Source organism: Acipenser ruthenus, chromosome 17 (assembly GCF_902713425.1).
Source record: "Acipenser ruthenus chromosome 17, fAciRut3.2 maternal haplotype, whole genome shotgun sequence".
Classification (NCBI taxonomy): Eukaryota; Metazoa; Chordata; class Actinopteri; order Acipenseriformes; family Acipenseridae; genus Acipenser; species Acipenser ruthenus.
The window spans coordinates 33,755,313-33,779,719 of record NC_081205.1 but is presented as its reverse complement, the minus strand read 5'-3'; the positions used below and the strand labels follow the sequence as shown (position 1 = coordinate 33,779,719).

General features: G+C 46.8%; 1 protein-coding gene across 8 annotated transcripts in view; it reads right to left on the bottom strand.

Annotated features, from left to right (window-relative positions):
• The window catches only part of LOC117423531 (endothelin-converting enzyme 2-like), a 42,410-nt gene that overhangs the window by 16,667 nt on the left and 1,336 nt on the right, over nucleotides 1-24,407 (bottom strand). For 5 of the 8 annotated variants that reach the window (XR_004547800.3, XR_009307605.1, XR_009307606.1 and 2 more), the window contains exons 1-3: nucleotides 5,767-5,895; nucleotides 3,034-3,178; nucleotides 1,896-2,111 (exon numbers count right to left, since the gene is read on the bottom strand). Coding sequence is in view for 4 of the 8 variants with exons in the window: in XM_034039470.3 (XP_033895361.3) it covers nucleotides 1,896-2,111; nucleotides 3,034-3,178; nucleotides 5,767-5,895 (490 nt within the window). In the remaining 4 variants the exon portion in view is untranslated. Of the gene's footprint in view, nucleotides 1-1,895; nucleotides 2,112-3,033; nucleotides 3,179-5,766; nucleotides 5,896-8,018; nucleotides 8,132-15,324; nucleotides 15,527-24,407 lie in introns of those variants that run through there. The other 3 variants (XM_034039472.3, XM_058990465.1, XM_034039471.3) reach the window with 3 other exon arrangements.

The window sequence follows — 24,407 nt, the reverse complement described above, 5'->3', positions numbered from 1 at the left end:
CAAAAACCGAATGGCTTTATAAATCATGCATAATAATATATTCTTACGAAGACCACTGAATATTTCATGAAAGTCTTCAGCAGACTTCTCTGAAGTTTAGTTCAAAGGTAATTGTTCATCTGAATCAGCCACGGATAAGGCTGACTCTGTGCACTTGCTTTGTTACTGCTGTGTCTCGGCTTCTCCAGAATAAAAGCAGATTGTAAGACCCGTACACAAGACCTCGCTGCAGTGCTGGCTGGCTGCCTTCTCACCCATACCACTTCTTTCCTTTATCATTTCTTTACTGTTTTCTTTTAAACATACCTGTAGCAGGGCGATTGCCCTGCACAGGGGGAAATTAGTGTTGGTGTAATTTATATGTGGAAATGGGTTTGTTTTGTGTGCTTTTTGGAGTTATTATGTTTGATCAAATGACTGTTTACAAAAGGGCACTCGATTGAGACTTGCTGCCTGCTAGGTTTTGTTGAGAGGAGGGGCAGAGAGTGATTGGCTGTGTCAGTCCATGCAGGTGGGCGGGTCTTGACTGAGTGTCTGTCAGCGTAAAAACATCCGATGGAGATCACTCGGGGCGACTGCAACGCCATGCCACAGGGGAGCTGCGTATAGTCCGGAGGAGAGAGTCCGCTCTGCAGGAACGACAGCTATGCAACCCTGAAACTGCAGCACAGTACTTGTGAAGGCAATGCCCAGCCAAGGCCGTATGAAGAAGCAGGAGTCGTTGTATGAATACTGGCTCATCAGTACATTAGTTTAGGGGATAGTGAGCCCATGTGATGTATAGCGAGGGTTACGTAGTGTAGCCGGTTGCTGGAGCGGGACGCCTCATTTATAAGGCTAGTGCTCGCCCTGTGTGGAACCTTTTATTTGTAGTTTTTGTACTGTGTTTTATTTTGCCTTTTGTACAGCTTGCTGTATGTGTCCTCTGTGCGTTACCATCGTTGGTAACGTCACATGACCCGTTTGTTTACTTTCTGTTTTGTGTTTATCCTACGTGCCTGTGCTGGCGTTTCAACTCTAACTCCCATGTCTCTCTGTCTTGCAATGCGGTTACCCACACATGTGACATGAGTACCTTGTCACAATACCGTTTACATGTTGATCAGTGTGAAGGAATCTTTATAAAAGTACTGTATATTGATGTTCAATTCAAATTTGCCGTTTTGTCATTATATTCTGGTACAGAAAAATGCCAAACCCTATTATAGCGAACACCCTGATATAACGAACATTTCTCCAGGTCCCAGGGGGGTTCGTTATAGTGAAGTTAGCCTGTATATAAATTATTGGTAAGAAAGAATGACACAGAAAGGTGATGCACAGAAATAAATACTGGGAGAAGGGTGTGATAACCACACACAATTATTACGAACCCAGAGTCGATAAAGCACCCAGAGTGTTTACTGTTCTACAAATGTAATCGCTGGGTGAGAGCTTGGTACGGGTGCTTTATGATGACGTTAGCTACAAGTTCTTGTGTCGTCCCTACCTTACCCTGAAACAGCACGCACTGAAACAGGGCACATTCAAGTGGTCACTTGAGGCCCAATTATAATTTCTAAGTCACAAATCAACTAATCAGGTATCTGAGGAGTCTGGTTCTGATGACTCACCCAGCAGCTGTTTGAGGAGTCTGGTTCTGATGACTCACCCAGCAGCTGTTTGAGGAGTCTGGTTCTGATGACTCACCCAGCAGCTGTTTGAGGAGTCTGGTTCTGATGAGGTGTTTGAGGAGTCTGGTTCTGATGACTCACCCAGCAGCTGTTTGAGGAGTCTGGTTCTGATGACTCACCCAGCAGCTGTTTGAGGAGTCTGGTTCTGATGACTCACCCAGCAGCTGTTTGAGGAGTCTGCTTCTGATGAGGTGTTTGAGGAGTCTGGTTCTGATGACTCACCCAACAGGTGTTTGAGGATGGCCTGGTTCTGGTCCCAGATGCTGTTGAAGGTACTCCAGCGAGAGCGCCCGTCAGGGAGTGGGTTCTTCTTCATCCAGCCCCCACAAGCGTACTGGTAGAAATCCTCGCAGGGATCCACGCTGCGGTCCAGGGCCTCGATGATCTTAGAGGACACCGTGATGCAGGCCTCTGTCAGGCACATGGTGCGGGCTGGGTCTGGAACCAGCAACATTACACTTCACTACAGCTCAGTAACAACACACTGGTATTTAGATGTGTATACAGTCCCACTCTGAAGTTCTGAATGATGGAACAAAATCTGCAGAGCAAAAGCCAAAGAAAGTATTTTCTCACCTATGCTGTAGCAGTTCCCCAGGCCCCCAGCTCTACTCTCACCTGTGCTGTAGCAGTTCCCCAGGCCCCCTGCTCTCTCAACTGTGCTGTAGCTGTTCCCCAGGGCCCCAGCTCTCCTCTCACCTGTGCTGTAGCTGTTCCCCAGGCCCCCAGCTCTTCTCTCACCTGTGCTGTAGCAGTTCCCCAGGCCCCCTGCTCTCTCAACTGTGCTGTAGCTGTTCCCCAGGGCCCCAGCTCTCCTCTCACCTGTGCTGTAGCTGTTCCCCAGGGCCCCAGCTCTCCTCTCACCTGTGCTGTAGCAGTTCCCCAGGCCCCCAGCTCTTCTCTCACCTGTGCTGTAGCAGTTCCCCAGGCACCCTGCTCTCTCAACTTTGCTGTAGCAGTTCCCCAGGCCCCCAGTTCTTCTCTCACCTGTGCTGTAGCTGTTCCCCAGGCCCCCAGTTCTTCTCTCACCTGTGCTGTAGCTGTTCCCCAGGGCCCCAGCTCTCCTCTCACCTGTGCTGTAGCAGTTCCCCAGGCCCCCAGCTCTCTCAACTTTGCTGTAGCAGTTCCCCAGGCCCCCAGTTCTTCTCTCACCTGTGCTGTAGCTGTTCCCCAGGCCCCCAGTTCTTCTCTCACCTGTGCTGTAGCTGTTCCCCAGGGCCCCAGCTCTCCTCTCACCTGTGCTGTAGCAGTTCCCCAGGCACCCTGCTCTCTCAACTTTGCTGTAGCAGTTCCCCAGGCCCCCAGTTCTTCTCTCACCTGTGCTGTAGCAGTTCCCCATGCCCCCCAGCTCTCCTCTCACCTGTGCTGTAGCGGATCCCCAGGGATACAGCACACCCGAACAAGGCCAGGACCGTCACCAGCAGCAGGCCAGTCAGGATCACCTCCAGCTGGGTCCTCCTGCCCATGGCACCCAGAGAGTGGACACCTCCCTTCCTGAAGCCGACCTGGGATTGGGGAGGAGGGAATACTTTATTATTTTTTGTTACTTTTGCAATTAAATTATGTCAGAAGTTTTTGTTTTTTAATCACATAATTGACAAATTATATTAAAATAAAGGGCAATTAATACTTTTAACACCATTAACTCAAGAAACCTAAGTGGGAAATGTAATTTAACCAGGCTCTGGACTGCTCAATTAAAGGACCTGGTTGGGACATGGTCCAGGACTGGAATATATTTAAACTGTCACAAGTGAGTACCACTGGTTTAACCCTATGCCATGAAGCAAAACCAGCAAAAGAATTTCAATCTGAAACAGTTATTTGCCCACCAGTGTCCTGGACAACAACATGTGTTAGTACAGTGAGAGATGGTCTGCCTTCCCAGAGCAGAAGAGGAAACAACACAATGTGATGATGAAAATGAAAACAAAAAGCAAACACATACACACCCTGTAAACTGTACATCAATTTGAGCACCGAGTCCAGTGCTCAGCAGGTCAATGTTTGTATGTGTCAGTCCCATTACTCTCGTCCCTTCCTGGGACAGAACTGATGAGCAAGACGCTGTTCTGCCCCGTGATCTCCTTAATGAGTGAGATGCAGCCCTTCTCTGAATTGAGGATGTTATGTTGCCCGTGGTTTAAGAGCCTGGACTGTGGGAAGTGTTTTCCTAGATGTTTAGTTTGGCTTTTGTTCTGTTTGAGTTCCATTTATTCAGGCCCCGAGGAGGAGTGTGTCAGTATGGCTCTCACTGAGACTCGGGGCACTTCTCTGTCATACTGAAGTCTGCTTTGAAACCAGCTTTCTTGACTAGTGTACCCTGCCTCCACTGTCAGATCTCATCTGCAAACTCACTGATCACTTCCAAATTACTAATGGCACATCAAGGCCTCCCAATCAAAGGACATCAAAGATGAAGGTGGCAGTAATCTGCACAGCACCCTGTTCAAATCCAAAGAAGAACCATGAATGCTTTTTGTGGCTTTTGTGTTTGTTTTTTTTGTCACAGAACTACTGACAATCTTCAACACTGTCACAGAGTCAGAAAGCCACAGAACTACTGACAATCTTCAACATTGTCACAGAGTCAGAAAGCCACAGAACTAATGACAATCTTCAACACTGTCACAGAGTCAGAAAGCCACAGAACTACTGACAATCTTCAACACTGTCACAGAGTCAGAAAGCCACAGAACTACTGACAATCTTCAACACTGTCACAGAGTCAGAAAGCCACAGAACTACTGACAATCTTCATCATCCTCCCAGGGTAGCCAGCGGTGGTTTATTGAATCGATGCAGAATGGGAAGGGGAAGCCAGTCCCAACAGATTATGTGCTTAAGTACATGTTTACTTCTCTCCTCCTGTGGTTACTGGCACCGCTGAGCTCTTCTACCTTTCTGCCTCCCTGCCACCCACCAGTCTTGTGTAACCCACAGCTAAGGCAGAGAGGAGCAGCTGTACTCTGCAGCCCAAGAGTCATTAGAGACAGGAGATTTGACAGTTATCAGCTACTTCATTAAAACTTCATATACTTAATGTAGCTGATTTAAAAAAAAAACGATTATCAGTTTGATCAATTAATTTTTTTAGAACAAAACAAGTAATTACTACTGGACGTGTTTGCATACTGAGTGAGGTGCTCTGAACAGCAACCCTACATGCAAGTCTGTATATCTGAATAACACTGAACCGTAGAGGAGCCTGCCTAAGTGCTGTCCAGCCAGCTTTCAGGAGCAACTGTAGCCAACTCATCAGTCATTCAGTTAATGAGCGCTCTGGAGAGAGTTAACTGACAGCCAATGAAAAGAAAAGCTCTGAGCCCTGCAGTACAAGAACCACCCATCAGCTCTTAAAAAGAGTAAGAATGTTATTGCAATACATGACCTTTTTGTTAACAAAAAACCTCCCATTCTCCAGCTCTGCAATGGCCCTGAGGAATGTTGGTGACTGAGGCTCTCAATAGCGCTCACTTCTCCTGTCTTAAACAAACTTAAACAAACATGGAGCAGACAGGGGACCGCTAGCAATGCCAGGCAGGGGGGTGATTGCGGTTGTGTTGCTTGTATTGTTCCAGCAGAGTGATTGGATCAGCTCAAGAAGGCCTGCACAACAGCAGCAGTCTCTGGCACAGAGCCGTCATTCGCTGCAGACAATGAGAGGAAGCCAGACTCCTAGACTTGACTGTCGAGGAACAGAACATTCACACAGGAGCTGGTGCAATCCAATCCAGTATCATCTAGATTCAGATTATTAATACCACATGTCTACGCAGGTGAGTATATAGTCAACACTAACGGAAGGCATGGTCAGAAAGCGCTGCTGAGAACAGGCAGCCAGTACCGTAGAGGGCACTAGTGGCACATTTAAAGGCTGAATTGTGCCCTCCTCAATATACCTTGTAAAAAGATACATGACTGATCAAGTCCTCTGAAACACTCCCGAACTGCTGCCTCGAGCCAGAGAGTTAAACATTCCATTCAAATAGAATTGTATACCGAGTTATTAAACTGGATAGCTGGCAGGACATCTAGATAAGTAGGAATCTGTAACCCCCTCCCCCCCCCCTCCCCCCACTCCCCCACTCACCTCCACGCAGTCCGGGGAAGCTGCACCATCGGCAGGGATGTCTGGGACATCGTCGTCCTCGAAAGTCGCACGCTTGTAGTTCGACATCTGCAAAGTGAGGAGCAACAGAGAGTCTCTTAGGGTTTCCATGGTGTGAGAGAGGAATGCGGTTCAGAGAGGGAGGGAGGGTGGGAAGAGAAACAAGCACACAGCTGGCCACTCTCATGTCAACCTTCTAGAGTTTCCTCGACACACAAACCACACAGGCTGAGGTGCACTGGCACCGGCACAGGAATTCTCATTGGAAAAAAAAAGAAACCGCAAGAAACAGCTTTACATAACCTAGAGCACGGAACTCAAAAGACGGACTCGGGTCCGAATTCGGACCGCAATACATTTTGACCGGACCGCTAAGTCATATGCCAATCTGAGTTTTTACTTGCATCCACATTGTAAATGCTGTGAATTTCTCAGACAGCATAGTTCTTATGAGAGTGTGGTATGTGAGAGTACAGTAGGTGTCGTGTGATAGCAAGCAGCAGAAACAAAATGTACAAGTCAACAGTCTCAGCAGCTCCTGACTCAGGGAAAGCACACAATAAGATACCGTACTGTACCACTTGTGTGCAAGAAACTTCACTTTGCAAGCAATGGTAGCGCAACGGACAGAACCGCGGCCACCACAGATATCGCATCATTCCACGAGCTGTGTGTGCAACGCTTAGCAAGGAGTATGCTGACTGCATTGGCGATTAAAATTGTCAAATTCTGCGATCCAAGTCAGGCTTACCCCACGTTTCCTGTCTTAAGTATCTGCAGATCACATTATGTGTCCAAGACGAACATATTCATTTTAATATCAGCGCTCTGATCTGACTCATGCAAACCTTTGTGTCTCTGTATTGATCTTGCTGAGCTCACCTGTGACTCAAGGCTCTTGAGCACCCGTCACTTCTCCCACTTACTGTGAGTATTAGACCATTCTAAATGTGCTCCGGATCTTGACCTTGCTGTAACCAAAAATTTTGGACGGTCACTAAAATAAATGAGTGCCCCTCAGTTACAGGATTAATTGAGGGTCCTATGGGACCCTCCGCCACTCCTGTAAGATCTCTGCTCTCCCTGATGGCCCTGTGTTTCTACTGGACATCTGCAGAGGAGGAAGACCCCACATCAAAATGGGCAGAAATGTGTCATTTCAAAGGCAAATGCATAAAACAATGTAACAATAATGAAATATGAGCCAATGTGTTTTTCTATTGTCCTGCTGGTGGCTCCTGAGTTAATTCACATGTAATGTTCTCAGTGTCCAGCAGGCGGCTCCAGTGATGTCAGTAAAGGAAACTGACTCTCAGTGTGCTCACATCAAAGGCTTCTCCACTGAAGGCCAGGGAGTCAATTTTCAAATCCTGACCATCACCCTCTGGGAATGGTAAAGCTCAGAGAGGTATTGTAAAACATACCAAAAAAAAAACATGTCAAACCATGTTAAAATAAGGTAAAGGCATGGAAAAACTGCAAGAATACTGTGCCCACTTACACTAGGATGAAGACCAGCTATAAAATGTGTTGAGCACAGTAATACTTCCACTCAAAATCAGTGTAACCGACACACTGACCAAATAAAAGACTTGAAACAATGTTGGGTGTTCTGGAAACTATTTGGCCAAAAATGTTACTTTATTATTATTATTATTATTATTATTATTATTATTATTATTATTATTATTATTATTAGTTTATTTAGCAGACGCCTTTATCCAAGACAACTTACAGAGACTAGGGTGTGTGAACTATGCATCAGCTGCAGAGTCACTTACAATTACGAAAGACAGAGCACAAGGAGGTTAAGTGACTTGCTCAGGGTCACACAGTGAGTCAGTGGCTGAGGTGGGATTTAAACCAGGGACCTCCTGGTTCCAAGCCCTTTTCTTTAACCACTGGACCACACAGCCTCACTTAAATTGACCATGGCAATAACAAGCTCCCTTGATTAATTGACGAGCAGACGATTTCATGCAAATGAATAATATAAACGTAGTAAAAGCAAGATAACAGATAATTGCACAAAACGATTATCATTGAATCTGATTCATGTGAAGCACGGTACAACCTGGCTAACACAAACACACGCAGATTATTTTCGGAGATTCTGGTTCTGTAAAAACAACCCCTCGGCTCCGGGCTGTACAGACCGTCTGTGTACTGTTTGGAGTTGACTGAGCCAAGCCCTCATGCACACATTGGGAATTAAAACCAAAGTAATCAATTACCAAGTTCAGGAGCAGGACACCAATGGAACTGGACGAATATCCAAAGATGTTGTTTTAGGAGCCGTGACAGTTTGCTGCTTGAAGCACTCGACTCCTGCTGGCTCCAGTCCTCGGCATTCAGATGCTGATGAGGGAGAGCAAACTAACTAGCCTGGAACTTCAAGCATGGATGTGAGAACACGTCACTATAGAGACAAGCAACCATCTGAAGACCCTGCATTGAACCTTGAACCCTGAGCATGCTGCGAGGCTGGGAAGGGAAGGTTTTTAAAAGCTTTACTACACTGTTCAGGCTGCATCACGTTAAATAATTGAGCTTGTTTTTTGTATGGCGGAGTTGCCTTTTATCCTAGTGCACTTAACTCCTCTCTGCAGTCAATGATCTCGCTGTAATGTCGCTGCCCCAGGTGTAAGTGCTTACCACTAACTGTCAGCCTAATTGAGAACCACATCTGCAATGTGAAGCTTCAAAGTTATTTACAGCACTCACATTAACAGCAGTAACTGAACCACATGAACGGCACAGGAAGGCTTTGCTTTCCTGGTAATTGTCAATAGGAATTAGTTCATGTTACACAGCTGAAACCCGAGCTGTTGTTAGAAGGTGAACAGGCAGTCTGTTTTTTCAAACAGCACAGGGCCACACAATTGGAGCAGGCCCCGTGTGCTGGGGATGGTTTAACCCAGATTGGGTTGCTGATAAAGAGAACCCAGGAGCTGCCAGATTGATCCAGGAAGATTAGTCGGGGTGCACACAGAGAACAGCTAAGGGTTAGTGGACTTCTGCCTTTGCATACAGTATCTGTAAATACCCCCCTATTCAAAATACTCTAAATGGAAATCGTTTTGGTACCAGGATCCATCTACTTTTATTCTTGTCTGCAGTTCAGTTCAGAGGGCACCCTCCAGCATTACATGCCATTCATTTTAGAGAGCTGTTATTTATTTGCCCCCGGTACATTGGGGAAAAAATTGTGTTTGATTACAGAAAACACACAGTTTGTGTTACGGAACAACACATCTTGTGATACATTTAATACCAGCTGTGTTGTCCTTCAACACATTGCAGTGCTAATTGGAGCACGTTTGTCTTTGCAGAGTTAATAAAACTGCTTCTTTGCCTGCAGTTCTGGCAGTTCCTCTTCTCAATACGACAGCAGGCATGCAGCGAATTGAAACTCTGCTGGGAATATTTCATCCTACCACATCCCGCTTGGAACAACAGCTCTGGAACTGAACCAGAGGGCATGAAATCTTGGTCTGCTTCTCCTAAAGCTCAGAATTAATTAGCAGATGCTGTAAATCAGGAGCAGCACTGGAGCATGACTCCTTGCCTTTAAAACTGTCTCATTTGTCAGTGCCTGCTTCCACTGTCTTCAGCACACACAGTGGTGTGAGACACACTGCTGTGGTTTAACTGCAGAGGATGGCAGCTCAGTGGGGAAAAAACAGAGAAATCCACTGCATTCAGACTGCACTATAAAGTTACAGAAATAGAAAACAGATTTTCATTACTGTATATATTACTAACAGTTTTGTCAGGCACACAGGTTCTGCACTTTGATAAGTATTACATGCCAGTGTGTTAACGGAAAGGTTTATTTAGTTATTTTTAAAGCTCATCAGTCTCATTCGAAGGCAAAGAAACATCATGAACTGGAAGAATGAGGTCAGAGTTACTGTCATTCACTGCCAGTGCTGGAGGAGGAGAAATAAACTCTGTCTTGCCAAACTATTGACCCGTCTGGAGGTGTGAACTAGCTGCTGAACCATAACACCTCTAAGCAGAGGTCCTAACCCAACCCTAACCCCAACCCTAACCCTAACCCTAACCCTAACCCTAACACCTCTAAACCAGAGGTTCATGCTCTAACTGAAGTTTTAAAAAGCTGCTGTATCTGCATGACAGAGAACCAGCAACACCCAAACAAAACCAGTGCCAGATCAGGACTCACTGGACACTTCTAAAAACACACCACAGGAAAACAAGTTCAAAATAGAACAATGAACCCTGCTGAAGATCATTAAGCCATCATGCGCTGAGTGATCATTAGCCATGAGTCAACACAAATATGAATACACTGGATACTGTGGGGTTTGGTGACGATTCCAGAACACAGACCAATCACCTCTCCGTGAACAGTGGTATGACAAAAACAAAAGGCATTGTGTTGTGTGTGGTTTGAAGGATGGTATATCACATACTACAGGCCTGTGATCATGCAGGTGGGTGTGCAGTGGAAGCAGAAAGATTATTAACAGGGTGTAGTGACTAGTTGTCAGTAGGAATGGTTTTTATAGAATGCAAGCACACAAGTGAACCATGCCCAGCATGTGCTTATGACTAACATAGGAGGCAGCTTTTCCATTTGCTCTTGTGCTTGTTTCCCCCGCACCCACTGTACTAAAATCCCATCCTGTTTAAAGAAAGCTTGCATGCCAGTGTCCATTAAAGGCTTTGAACTACCTGACTGTCCCTCCTCAGGTGTCTGCTCCCCTCCACTCCCAAACTCACTGTAGCATCACTCTATCCATCATCTCCCCAAAGTGCTTTCAATTATCTCTCCCACTGCTATTGACCAGTTTGCTTGTGTATTCCATCGTAGCACTATAAAGGCTGCTCTTCCAGCAAATTGACATGCAGGCTAATGTTGCCAGCAGGCGGGGGGTGGTGATGATGCCAAACCGCAGACAATCAATCCCATCTACCTCTCCCCTGGCCTGAACAGTGGTATCAGAAAACTACCAATATTGTGCTGTGTGTGTGGTTTGAATGATGGAACAACACTGCCACTTTGAACTCCCAAGTCGGTGATGGCAGACTATGTGCACTGTATGTATAATGTGTGCTTTATACTTATAAACAGGGTGCAGTGGCTAGTTGTCGGTGCCAGTGTGTGCAACTCAAACGTGTACAAAAGTGCACATTAAACGTCTTTGAGGAGATTACAAGGACTTTGGATTCAGAGTGCAGACATATTCTTCATGAAAAGTCTTGACAATGTGATGCACCTTCTTAGGTCTTGCTACACGGAATGCTTACACAGCAGTGAAGCGAGGGCTCCAGCTTAAGAAATAACCAAGCTAGACTGTTTCTGCTCCTTGCAGTCTGTTCCACGTGGGTGCAAAAGGCACCCGCAGAGTTTCTTTTATTTTGCACATCCAGAAATCCAGCTGACATGTTGTTCTGAGCTTTCACATTCACATTCATATCACAACAAAACCACTTGAAACAGGAACTCACCCTACAACAGAGCAGTAGTGTGTGTTCTTGTGGTGACAAAATGTGCAGAAGCTCATTCTGGGTATGTGGAAAGAGGCTGACCTTCTCAGCCCCAGAAATAGTAGCTGTTTCAGATTGGGGATGTGACTCGATGTGACTCATGTGAAGTTCCTTGTGTAAGCATGGGAAGTGGGATCATTTTGTACAGCGTGTTTCTGGGCTGAACCTGTGTGTTTAAAATGTGCATCACCATAGGTCAGTGGGGATGCAATAGCCAACGCCTGCATGTGCTAATGCATGACTACTCCATGACCTCAGCATTTGTTTCATGCAGGGCTATCACCTTTGGTAGATTCTAGGACTACCAGCCTTTAATGTTATCCCATCAGCAGGTTCCTAAACATGTTTTCTTTCCCCGTAGCAGTACAGGCTAAAGCAAGCTAACACATAGTAGATGGCAATGTAAGACAGTCATGATTCAATGCAATAAGCAGAATCAAAACTAGATCTTGTTTTAGTAAAATTTGAAGTCAGAATGTAAATGCTTGTTTTGGGGCAAATGAAATTGAATGAGTTCAACGTGGTATAAAATAAGTTTCTCCAGAAAAACAAATGGTGTTGAATATATCAAAAGTACCAAACCAAGTTTACCGTGGTGTTTTTGCACAGCATTTTTGCACTTTTACCTGCTTTTACCATGTTAATTAATACACTTTACCATACCTCACTGTTCTTTACATTGCTTTGCTGTGCTTTACTATGCTTTTGCATAGTAACTTTTTTACTATGTATAACTTTTATAAGGGAGCTGTTGCAATGACATGACTTAGTGTATGCTACCCACACAGCTAAAGAGCAAACACAGAAGTATTTGAATATACTTTGAGCTCACCTTTATGGGTTTATATTGCTTTTGTTTTCAATTCCTTCCAGTTTTTTCTGTCGAGATTTACAGAAAATGATAAAAGAAAAATGCAAAAACATTTTTTTGGTTGTTTTTTTTTAACTAACCGCATAAGAACAATCTATTGCCAATTGAAATGTATGTATGGAACTTACGTCAGCCAACAGTCAAAATGTGGTCTCTTTTGTGGTTCAGACAACTCTTACCATGGGAATTGTACATTCAACTGATTTCTCAACACAGACTCCCCTCCCCAATACAGCTCCAGCATTCTTCTGCAATGACAGGGCCCTGGAGCTCTGCATGGTATGATCAAAAGGATATGAATTGGATGTTATGTTGTTGTTAGCCAAGGTAAGGCTGCCTGGTATTGAAGGTATGTGTATTGTACCTGACAGCTCTGTGAAGCGGGTGCCAGACTCTCCGCACACTGAACTGCAGCAGAGCGTCTTGAGGACTTGTTTTTAAAGAGACACTGGATGCTGTTCAGAGGGTGCCAAGTACAGTATTGTTTCCTTTGCTGTACCTTCTCTGGGGGTAAATTAGATACCATATTTCAGATTCCAGAACTTTTAATTAGCACTAAAACAATAAAACTGGAATGTGAACTATTTGAAAACGTTCAGAAATTGTACTTTGTTATCACGTTAGTTTAGGTTAAGAAATATGATTCCAGACTTGAATGCAAACAATCCCAGCTGCCATGCTGTTTGAAACAGCGTTCAGTTTGGCCATCTGGAAGTCTTCAGCTAGCCCAGTATCTGTGGTCAGCCCAGTCAGGGAACTGGGATTCACTCTGGCTCAACACAGCCTGGTTCTCAAAATAAGGATGTTTGTGACTCTGAGAAAAAGTCATACAACTGCAATCCCTTAACCCTGTAGCTGCCAAACTTGTTTTGGGGAAGATGAAGGGAATTGGACATGATTCTGTTCAATAGAGTCCCGGCTCAGATCGCAAAGACACCGTAAGAGCTCAATTGTGAAGCAAAGGCAAAATAATAAAACCAGTGTAATGCTTCAGAAGGGGGATGAATAGCAACTCTAAAACACCTCCTCATTTGAACTAACACAGCCGCAAGGACTAGCCAATCCCACCCATAGTGCCACAATTAGAAAAGAAAACTTGGGGATATTCTGGCCTGTTTTCTAATGTAATCACATACCCTCAACAATTACAAGCACATCAAGCTAGGAAATCATGATTGCCTGTTTTACTTTGCAGAGAACAATGTTTGCAATGAACAAACCTAATTACAGGCCAGCACCAGTGGGGTTTCTTCAGCAAACAATAAAGCGCTGTGGAGGGACTGCTAGTGTTCGGCAGAGAGGAGAGCTGCTTATTATTGCACAGGAATGTGGGTATTCATGGAGAGGGAGCGTGCCGGGCATTGGCAGAAAGGGTTCGACTGCTGTGTTACTGTGCTGAGTACAAGGCAGCATGCAGAAGGCTGATTAAACAGCAAGCTTACAGAACAGAAACCATCTGGGCAGCTCAAGCAGAGGGAGATGTGTGTCAGTTTCACAGGGCAATGAGACACCTACCAGCACGCAGTATGAGAATCCTTTCAAACTAGTGAGAAATATCTGTAATTGTTTTTTTTTCTATGTTTTAAATATCTTCATTTGCTTCTTTCGTTAAAGACAGGAGCTGCGTGTACCCCCACTCACTCCCCCATCCCCAGCACACAGGAGCTGCATGTACCCCCACTCACTCCCCATCCCCCAGCACACAGGAGCTGCATGTACCCCCACTCACTCCCCATCCCCCAGCACACAGGAGCTGCGTGTACCCCCACTCACTCCCCATCCCCCAGCACACAGGAGCTGCGTGTACCCCCACTCACTCCCCATCCCCCAGCACACAGGAGCTGCGTGTACCCCCACTCACTCCCCCGTCCCCAGCACACAGGAGCTGCGTGTACCCCCACTCACTCCCCATCCCCCAGCACACAGGAGCTGTGTGTACCCCCACTCACTCCCCATCCCCCAGCACACAGGAGCTGCGTGTACCCCCACTCACTCCCCATCCCCCAGCACACAGGAGCTGCATGTACCCCCACTCAGTCCCCATCCCCCAGCACACAGGAGCTGCGTGTACCCCCACTAACTCCCACGTCCCCAGCACACAGGAGCTGCGTGTACCCCCACTCACTCCCCCTCCCCAGAACCAGCTGATGTCATTCGCAACTTCTCTGAAATCACAAGGGCCCCAGGCAGAGAAACACAGGAAACCGAGGTAAAAGACCCACTTTCACAGGCTGCACACAGAAAGAAGTGACTGGAGTATTGAAAACACTCACAGTATGTGCCTCATTCAAAGAAACATGCTGCTATCTAAGAGCATCTGAGACCAGTGCAAAACAAGCTAATCCTGTCTCAACACAGCTTCTGTAAAACAAAGCTACAAAAATAGACAAGAAAAGTCATCTGTGTTGCAATAGTGTTACAAGGGCAGTTAGGTTAAGTGTTACCGTGCTGCTCTCTCTCCACAAACACACGCAGAGTGAAATGTGAAAACACTGTCCACCTCACTCTGCTAGAGAAGTATATACACCAACAAAGTGAGGGCAAAACTCATGTGCGAAAGAGTTCCCCCTTTACTCTTGCCCTGACTTTTGGGAAACATAATTAATAGAGGTTATAAAATAATTGCAGTTAGGAAACTAATGGGTGTCAATGCAATGTCCTCACAAAGACAGTACAGTGGACAGGTGTGTCAATGCAATGTCCTCACTAAGACAGTACAGTGGACAGATGTGTCAATGCAATGTCCTCACTAAGACAGTACAGTGGACAGGTGTGTCAATGCGATGTCCTCACTAAGATAGTACAGTGGACAGATGTGTCAATGCAATACCCTCACTAAGACAGTACAGTGGACAGGTGTGTCTGTGTCACTTCTTCCCTCTTGTGGAGCTCTCCAGTTCTCAGCTCCAGCAGTTCCTCCTAACCCTATAAACGGAGAGAGGCCCTCCCTAAAAAGAAGATGCTTTCTTCAGCTACATCTTGAACAGATTTGAAGGGCAGGCTCTGACTGGTAATGCTGCCTGTGCTGGTCTCATAATCACAAACCCCCAGCTTGAGCAACTTTACAAGTAGCGGTACCTTGGTAACTGAATCCCTCCTTAAAGAAACTTGAAGAAACCTGAAAGAAAGCGAAAGCAGCGTCTGGCACCTACCTTCACAAGGATCTCAAACTCCTCTGTGGTAAATCCAGCGGAAAGAAAAGGCTCTGTCCTGCTCTCAGGTCTGTCTCTTTAATAATATAAAAACATACAAACACACACACAGCCTTCAAGACTCAGAGACCACAGACACACACACACAGCCTTCAAGACTCAGAGACCACAGATACACACACACACAGACTGCTGCAGTGTGCGCTCAGATAAACGGCTATGCTGTGACTCTCAGAAAGGAGGCGGGGAGGAAGGAGAGGGAGGGGGTGACGGGGCAGAGAGGAGAGGATAAGCTGTTTTTTTGTTGGCAGGACTCTTTTTTCTCGCTTTAATAAAGAACAGAAAGTTCTGAAAGAAAAAGAGGAAATGCCCATCCCTTTCCCAGTTCCTGAGCGCCTCTGAATCAGTGGAGTGCGTGGATACAGAATGGAGCAGTGGACTGTGTCTAGCTAGCACACTGAACCCACACTGTGCATTGCACTGCACAGGATATCAAAACCTCTGTCTGTTTGTGATTAACTCTCTGAACAAGTCGGCCTTAACATTCTGCACTGGGAAACCAGAGACAAGAAATAAATGAATGAATCAATAAATAAATAGATGCCTGCTTACTTCATACAGGGTGATTGAATTAAGCAGGGCCGGGCAGTTCAGCTGTAGTATCTGAAGAATTAACGGTGTGTAGCAACAGGAAAAACAAATGCTAGTTACCACAGGTGGGGATAGGGGGTGCTATAATAAAAGCACAAAGCACACAGGCAAGCATGTACAGAGCCACACCCTGGGGGCAGTGGAGTGGTGAGAGTCAGGATAGCAGTCATGTACAGAGCCACGCCCCGGGGGCAGTAGAGTGGTGAGAGCCAGGATAGCAGTCATGTACAGAGCCACACCCCGGGGGCAGTGGAGTGGTGAGAGCCAGGATAGCAGTCATGTACAGAGCCACACTCCGGGGGCAGTGGAGTGGTGAGAGTCAGGATAGCAGTCATGTACAGAGCCACGCCCCGGGGGCAGTGGAGTGGTGAGAGTCAGGATAGCAGTCATGTACAGAGCCACACCCCGGGGGCAGTGGAGTGGTGAGAGTCAGGATAGCAGTCATGTACAGAGCCACACCCCGGGGGCAGTGGAGTGGTGAGAGTCAGGATAGCAGTCATGTACAGAGCCACACCCCGGGGGCAGTGGAGTGGTGAGAGTTAGGATAGCAGTCATGTACAGAGCCACACCCCGGGGGCAGTGGAGTGGTGAGAGTCAGGATAGCAGTCATGTACAGAGCCACACCCCGGGGGCAGTGGAGTGGTGAGAGTCAGGATAGCAGTCATGTACAGAGCCACACCCCGGGGGCAGTGGAGTGGTGAGAGTCAGGATAGCAGTCATGTACAGAGCCACACCCCGGGGGCAGTGGAGTGGTGAGAGTCAGGATAGCAGTCATGTACAGAGCCACACCCCGGGGGCAGTGGAGTGGTGAGAGTTAGGATAGCAGTCATGTACAGAGCCACACCCCGGGGGCAGTGGAGTGGTGAGAGTTAGGATAGCAGTCATGTACAGAGCCACACTCCGGGGGCAGTGGAGTGGTGAGAGTCAGGATAGCAGTCATGTACAGAGCCACACCCCGGGGGCAGTGGAGTGGTGAGAGCCAGGATAGCAGTCATGTACAGAGCCACACCCCGGGGGCAGTGGAGTGGTGAGAGTCAGGATAGCAGTCATGTACAGAGCCACACCCCGGGGGCAGTGGAGTGGTGAGAGTCAGGATAGCAGTCATGTACAGAGCCACACCCCGGGGGCAGTGGAGTGGTGAGAGTCAGGATAGCAGTCATGTACAGAGCCACACCCCGGGGGCAGTGGAGTGGTGAGAGTTAGGATAGCAGTGATGTACAGAGCCACACCCCGGGGGCAGTGGAGTGGTGAGAGTCAGGATAGCAGTCATGTACAGAGCCACGCCCCGGGGGCAGTGGAGTGGTGAGAGTTAGGATAGCAGTGATGTACAGAGCCACACCCCGGGGGCAGTGGAGTGGTGAGAGTCAGGATAGCAGTCATGTACAGAGCCACACCCCGGGGGCAGTGGAGTGGTGAGAGTCAGGATAGCAGTCATGTACAGAGCCACACCCCGGGGGCAGTGGAGTGGTGAGAGTCAGGATAGCAGTCATGTACAGAGCCACACCCCGGGGACAGTGGAGTGGTGAGAGTCAGGATAGCAGTCATGTACAGAGCCACACCCCAGGGGCAGTGGAGTGGTGAGAGTCAGGATAGCAGTCATGTACAGAGCCACACCCTGGGGACAGTGGAGTGGTGAAAGCCAGGATAGCAGTCATGGGGTTTCAGAGCTTCCCGGTATTGAATTGCACTCTTGTTAGCGGAGTATTGATGGCAACGCGCTTTACATTTTAATGAACCTTTTTCCTCCTGAACGCACACACACATCACTAACTACCCAGAGGCAGCTGTCTCTGCCTCTCTATATATCTCCCTATCTCCCTCTCCTTCTCTCTCCCTCATGTTCTCTCTCTCCCCTTCTCTCTCTCCCCATCTCTCCCTCCCTGTCTCTCTCTCCTTCTGGTTGTTTTAAATAATAGTAAATCATTGCTCGTCACATTGCTCGTCACATCTCTGTGTGCCAGTCTGATACTAAAGCAGTGCACAATGGTGTCACTTTGCAGTCCTGTCCAGACGGCTACAATATCCACTCAAAAAAGAACGTATTCAATTTGTTTTCCGGCCGTAATTCCCCGTCATTATACTTTCCAACCACTAGAGGGGGGAGGCGGCTGTCACATGGTGCCCATGGGCACAGCTGATTTCAAATAGATTCTAATGAGTGGTGAATGTGTCTCTGTGCTGGCAGACAATAAAGCATTGAGCACTGACCCCAAACCCTTCCCCCGTTTATCATTCATACACTGGCGGGCTTCCTTTCAGCTGCAGCTCTTTTACTGAGCATGATGAAGGAGTGTTAGTGCTGAGATTGAGTGGCCTTCGCTTCTGGAAGCTCCTACAGCTTTACAGACCCGTGTGCAGCTGGAAGTCACTGCTGACCAACTGCAGTCATCAATCAACACCTTCCCTGATCGATATCATCTATCAACTTGATCTCCGAAGCACGCCCAGCCAATCTGACATCTTTAAGAGACTGCCCAGCGGTGCCCATGGCGAGGGGGGTCTAGACACTAATCCAATACAAAAGTCTATATCAGGACTCAGGTGGCCAAGGCAAATCAAAACATTAGAGACAGTGCTGTAACAGACGAGAAGAAGTGTTGTGAATTGGTTCGAATCGTGTCCTACAGTGTAAATGTGAGGACCTGTCCTCTGGCATTACATATTGCTTGAATTACCCTCCAGATACATGCTGTTCATTGTAATGATGGGATTTAGGGTAAAGCCTGCACTGAGAAATTCTGCTGTAAATTACATTGTTAATAAAGCGAAAGTGATTCCCCCCGGGGGCTGGTGGTCAGAGGTTATGCTAACTCTGAGATATTAACATTAATAACTAACAGGGAATAGCTTCTGATTGGACTGGAATGACAGCCAGGGTCCCGGGAGAGCTGCACAGAGAGGAGTTCAGCTCCTAACACTCTTACTGAGGGGTGCACTGACCTGCATGGGAAAAGTCGTCACCCAGTCTAGCATGGAGGTGTGATTGTGTGTGATTGAGTGTGAGTGTGTTATGTTCAGAGTCACTGCAGGATCATTACAGAGCTGCAGTGTGACTCACCCTAGCTGCAGTTCAGGGTCACTGCAGGATCATTACAGAGCTGCAGTGTGACTCACCCTAGCTGCAGTTCAGAGTCACTGCAGGATCATTACAGAGCTGCAGTGTGACTCACCCTAGCTGCAGTTCAGAGTCACTGCAGGATCATTACAGAGCTGCAGTGTGACTCACCCTAGCTGCAGTTCAGGGTCACTGCAGGATCATTACAGAGCTGCAGTGTGACTCACCCTAGCTGCAGTTCAGAGTCACTGCAGGATCATTACAGAGCTGCAGTGTGACTCACCCTAGCTGCAGTTCAGGGTCACTGCAGGATCATTACAGAGCTGCAGTGTGACTCACCCTAGCTGCAGTTCAGAGTCACTGCAGGATCATTACAGAGCTGCAGTGTGACTCACCCTAGCTGCAGTTCAGAGTCACTGCAGGATCATTACAGAGCTCCACAAAAAACATCTACTCAAGCCTTGCACCTGTCTAACTCTCACACCAGCGTCCCTGGCTTCTGAGCACAGCATTGCACCTGTCTAACTCTCACACCAGCGTCCCTGGCTTCTGAGCACAGCCTTGCACCTGTCTAACTCTCACACCAGCCTCCCTGGCTTCTGTGCTGATGTCCAGCAGCTTCATCAGCAGGCATGGCTGTGTGCTCTGAAAGCTCTGTGACACAATTAGGGCCCGATTCAATTAACTTTAACTAGGAAAGAAAAAAACATTTTAGGAAAATATTAATTAATTAAATTAGAGCACAGGGAGTAATTTTTTTTATTTTTATTCTGTTAACATTGAATCAATGATGAGTCCAAATAAAAATGGATCTGATCCACTTGCACCCTTGTTTGCTGCTTGAATGGTGCTTGAATGTTTGCTGCTTGAATGTTTGCTGCTTGAATGTTTACTGCTTGAATTCTCCTCAAACCATCTTTCCCAGGTAAAGGTTCATTGAATTGGTCTCGAATAGACCTGATTTAAATACAAAGTCTGGGGTGGAAATTGTGTGTTTGAGTACATTCTGTTTTCTATTTCACTTTCAGACGCCTCTTCACATCGCAATAGTGTCTGGCTAGCTAGCTCCAGGACATTCCAATTAAAATGTATTGCAGTGCAATGCAACTGGCAGGGTGGCCTTGGAATCCTCAAGTGCCCGGCACAGCTGCTCTAGTGGAGATCAGGGGGATACAGTAGCTGGCTGCACATTCTGCTCAGTCTGGCCTCCCTCTGCAGGGCCCGGGTTTGTGTGGCCCCCCTGTGCACTATGAGCCTCACAGGCCACGCCCCCCTGTACCCCTTATCTGATTCAGTGGCTCTGTCCCTCCTTATCTACATGACAGCAGAATGATCTTCCGCATGCCCTGATCCGGAGATCCAGCAGGAATGAAGGAGGCTCAGGGTGAAACGGGGACTGGGAGTGTCACCCCTACCTCTGGGGACAGGAATCATGTGATGCTCTGGCTCCACGGCACTGCATATTATTAACCTTTAGATGGCTCACATTTCCCATATGTGTACCTTGGCTTGCCATGAAACTGACCTGCAATGCCCCATCTATAGAAACACACTAATGCAATACCACTGTAATAAATGCCTGGACTACAGAATACACTTTTATTGAGATTTTACATTTTTTCATTTACACCCATTCTTTTTTCATTCATTTTACATTCCTTTTAAGGATGACATTCATGCATACAGACATACATTTTGTTTTAAAAGCATTTGAAATACATTTAAAAACACCAAGTCAATTGTGCTTTTTACAAGGTTAAAACAGACACAGATTAAAATCAATGTGATAAAACCTGTGTTGCTTTAAAAGTGACTGGAAAAAAAGAACCATCTATAAAAAAACAGTGCTTGTGAGGGCCTGGACTAAAGAAGCTCATAAATTGCTAGCACTGTATGGGGAGCATTCAGAACATGCAAGCTGTCACCGTTTTGTGCTCTAAAGTCTGTGCTTGCTTAGGGATGGCATGGGAAGGGGGACTGAACACTGAAGCCTGGGCACCAGGATTAACACCCTTGTTATTCTACTTCAATGATATTTAATGTCCAAGGAGCAGACTAGACATGGGTTCTGTACAGCACAATGCCCCCTAGCACCACAGAGCTTCAGTGCCATATGCACTCAACCACCAAAGTACTGCTGAGAAGACCCAGCCTTGCCCAGCTTGGAGAAACGAAGGCCCAGCCTTGCCTAGCTTGGAGAAACGAAGACTCAGCCTTGCCCAGCTTGGAGAAATGAAGACTCAGCCTTGCCCAGCTTGGAGAAATGAAGACTCAGCCTTGCCCAGCTTGGAGAAACGAAGACTCAGCCTTGCCCAGCTTGGAGAAATGAAGACTCAGCCTTGCCCAGCTTGGAGAAACGAAGACTCAGCCTTGCCCAGCTTGGAGAAATGAAGACTCAGCCTTGCCCAGCTTGGAGAAATGAAGACTCAGCCTTGCCCAGCTTGGAGAAACGAAGACCCAGCCTTGCCTAGCTTGGAGAAATGAAGACCCAGCCTTGTCTAGCTTGGAGAAACGAAGACTCAGCCTTGCCCAGCTTGGAGAAACGAAGACTCAGCCTTGCCCAGCTTGTTGAACTGATGAGATCCCGTTCCAAGCAAGCGTAGCAGAGCAACGACCCCTTGCACCCGGTTCTTGTTTTGTGCTCCCAGTTCATTAGCAGTGATTTCCCAGCAGGACCTGTAGGAGTCTTCCCACTAGTTGCTGTCAACAGTGGCAGCTCCTTCACTTCATTGCTTTAATGGAACTGATCGCTTTTCTGAGCTTTACTGAAAGTGTACCGGCGCCCCTGTGGTGGTCCTGTATGAAGCAGGAACAGCACAATCCACTTCAAGTGGTCTGATGTCCCCCCACAAGCAGCTCAGACAGGGAGCCCTGGGGTCACTTACGGCTCTCCTGACATTCAGGGCTTTTTTAAAAAAAAAATGTTATTCAATTAGCACCAGGTGCTTAATCACACCCACCCACCAACCCCTTATGTCAAATTCTTGCTTTCAGATACAAAAATAAATGTAAGAGTGCTCATCTGTGAAGTACTCTTAGCAAACATGCCTGCTTAACCACTGCAGGGCTGGTGACAAGCACACTGCAGAAGCATGTGAAGCTGTAGAAACACACGCAGCTCAATCCCATTCATTCACAGTGACATGTGAAGCTGTAGAAACACACGCAGCTCAATCCCATTCATTCACAGTGACATGTGAAGCTGTAGAAACACACGCAGCTCAATCGCATTCATTCAGTGACATGTGACGCTGTAGAAACACACGCAGCTCAATCCCATTCATTCAGTGACATGTGACGCTGTAGAAACACACGCAGCTCAATCCCATTCATTCACAGTGACACGTGAAGCTGTAGAAACACACGCAGCTCAATCCCATTCATTCACAGTGACATGTGAAGCTGTAGAAACACACGCAGCTCAATCCCATTCATTCACAGTAACATGTGAAGCTGTAGAAACACACGAAGCTCAATCCCATTCATTCACAGTGACATGTGAAGCTGTAGAAACACACGCAGCTCAATCCCATTCATTCACAGTGACACGTGAAGCTGTAGAAACACACGCAGCTCAATCCCATTCATTCACAGTGACATGTGACGCTGTAGAAACACACGCAGCTCAATCCCATTCATTCACAGTGACACGTGAAGCTGTAGAAACACACGCAGCTCAATCCCATTCATTCACAGTGACATGTGAAGCTGTAGAAACACACGCAGCTCAATCGCATTCATTCAGTGACATGTGACGCTGTAGAAACACACGCAGCTCAATCCCATTCATTCAGTGACATGTGACGCTGTAGAAACACACGCAGCTCAATCCCATTCATTCACAGTGACACGTGAAGCTGTAGAAACACACGCAGCTCAATCCCATTCATTCACAGTGACATGTGAAGCTGTAGAAACACACGCAGCTCAATCCCATTCATTCACAGTAACATGTGAAGCTGTAGAAACACACGAAGCTCAATCCCATTCATTCACAGTGACATGTGAAGCTGTAGAAACACACGCAGCTCAATCCCATTCATTCACAGTGACACGTGAAGCTGTAGAAACACACGCAGCTCAATCCCATTCATTCACAGTGACATGTGACGCTGTAGAAACACACGCAGCTCAATCCCATTCATTCACAGTGACACGTGAAGCTGTAGAAACACACGCAGCTCAATCCCATTCATTCACAGTGACATGTGAAGCTGTAGAAACACACGCAGCTCAATCCCATTCATTCACAGTGACATGTGAAGCTGTAGAAACACACGCAGCTCAATCGCATTCATTCAGTGACATGTGACGCTGTAGAAACATACGCAGCTCAATCCCATTCATTCAGTGACATGTGACGCTGTAGAAACACACGCAGCTCAATCCCATTCATTCACAGTGACACGTGAAGCTGTAGAAACACACGCAGCTCAATCCCATTCATTCACAGTGACATGTGAAGCTGTAGAAACACACGCAGCTCAATCCCATTCATTCACAGTGACATGTGAAGCTGTAGAAACACACGCAGCTCAATCCCATTCATTCACAGTGACATGTGAAGCTGTAGAAACACACGCAGCTCAATCCCATTCATTCACAGTGACATGTGAAGCTGTAGAAACACACGCAGCTCAATCCCATTCATTCACAGTGACATGTGAAGCTGTAGAAACACACGCAGCTCAATCCCATTCATTCACAGTGACATGTGAAGCTGTAGAAACACACGCAACTCAATCCCATTCATTCACAGTGACATGTGAAGCTGTAGAAACACACGCAGCTCAATCGCATTCATTCAGTGACATGTGACGCTGTAGAAACACACGCAGCTCAATCCCATTCATTCACAGTGACATGTGAAGCAGAAGATAACGAGGTGGGCTTTGTTCACCAGCCCCTGCCTGAAATGTCATGTATTCATGTATGCTTTCCACATTCCTATTTCAATAGTAATGAATATGCCACTGTCTGCTGAATGTGAGCCCATTGGCTGATGCACATGCTTTCAGCAGATCACAGTTTAACGGCTCTGACTGTTGCAGACAATCCTGGCCATTGATAATCGCATGCACTTTGTAGGAAAGTAACATGGGATGCTTGCTGTAATACTGGCAACAAAAACACTGCTCTTTTTAACAGACGCTTCAATTAATACATACAAAGTCAAAGGGAAGATACTGTAAGGGCTCTGCAGGCACTATATGACTGTGGGGAAGGTCTTACTCTGCCTTCTTATTTAGTCCTATAGCAGGTACAGTAGCATCCACAATGAGGTGTAAATGATATGCATTAACACATTATAAACGAGGCGTGTGCTGCAGGTTATTTGTACTATAGAGATTCTAGAAGGGAGTGGGTTGCGCCTGGT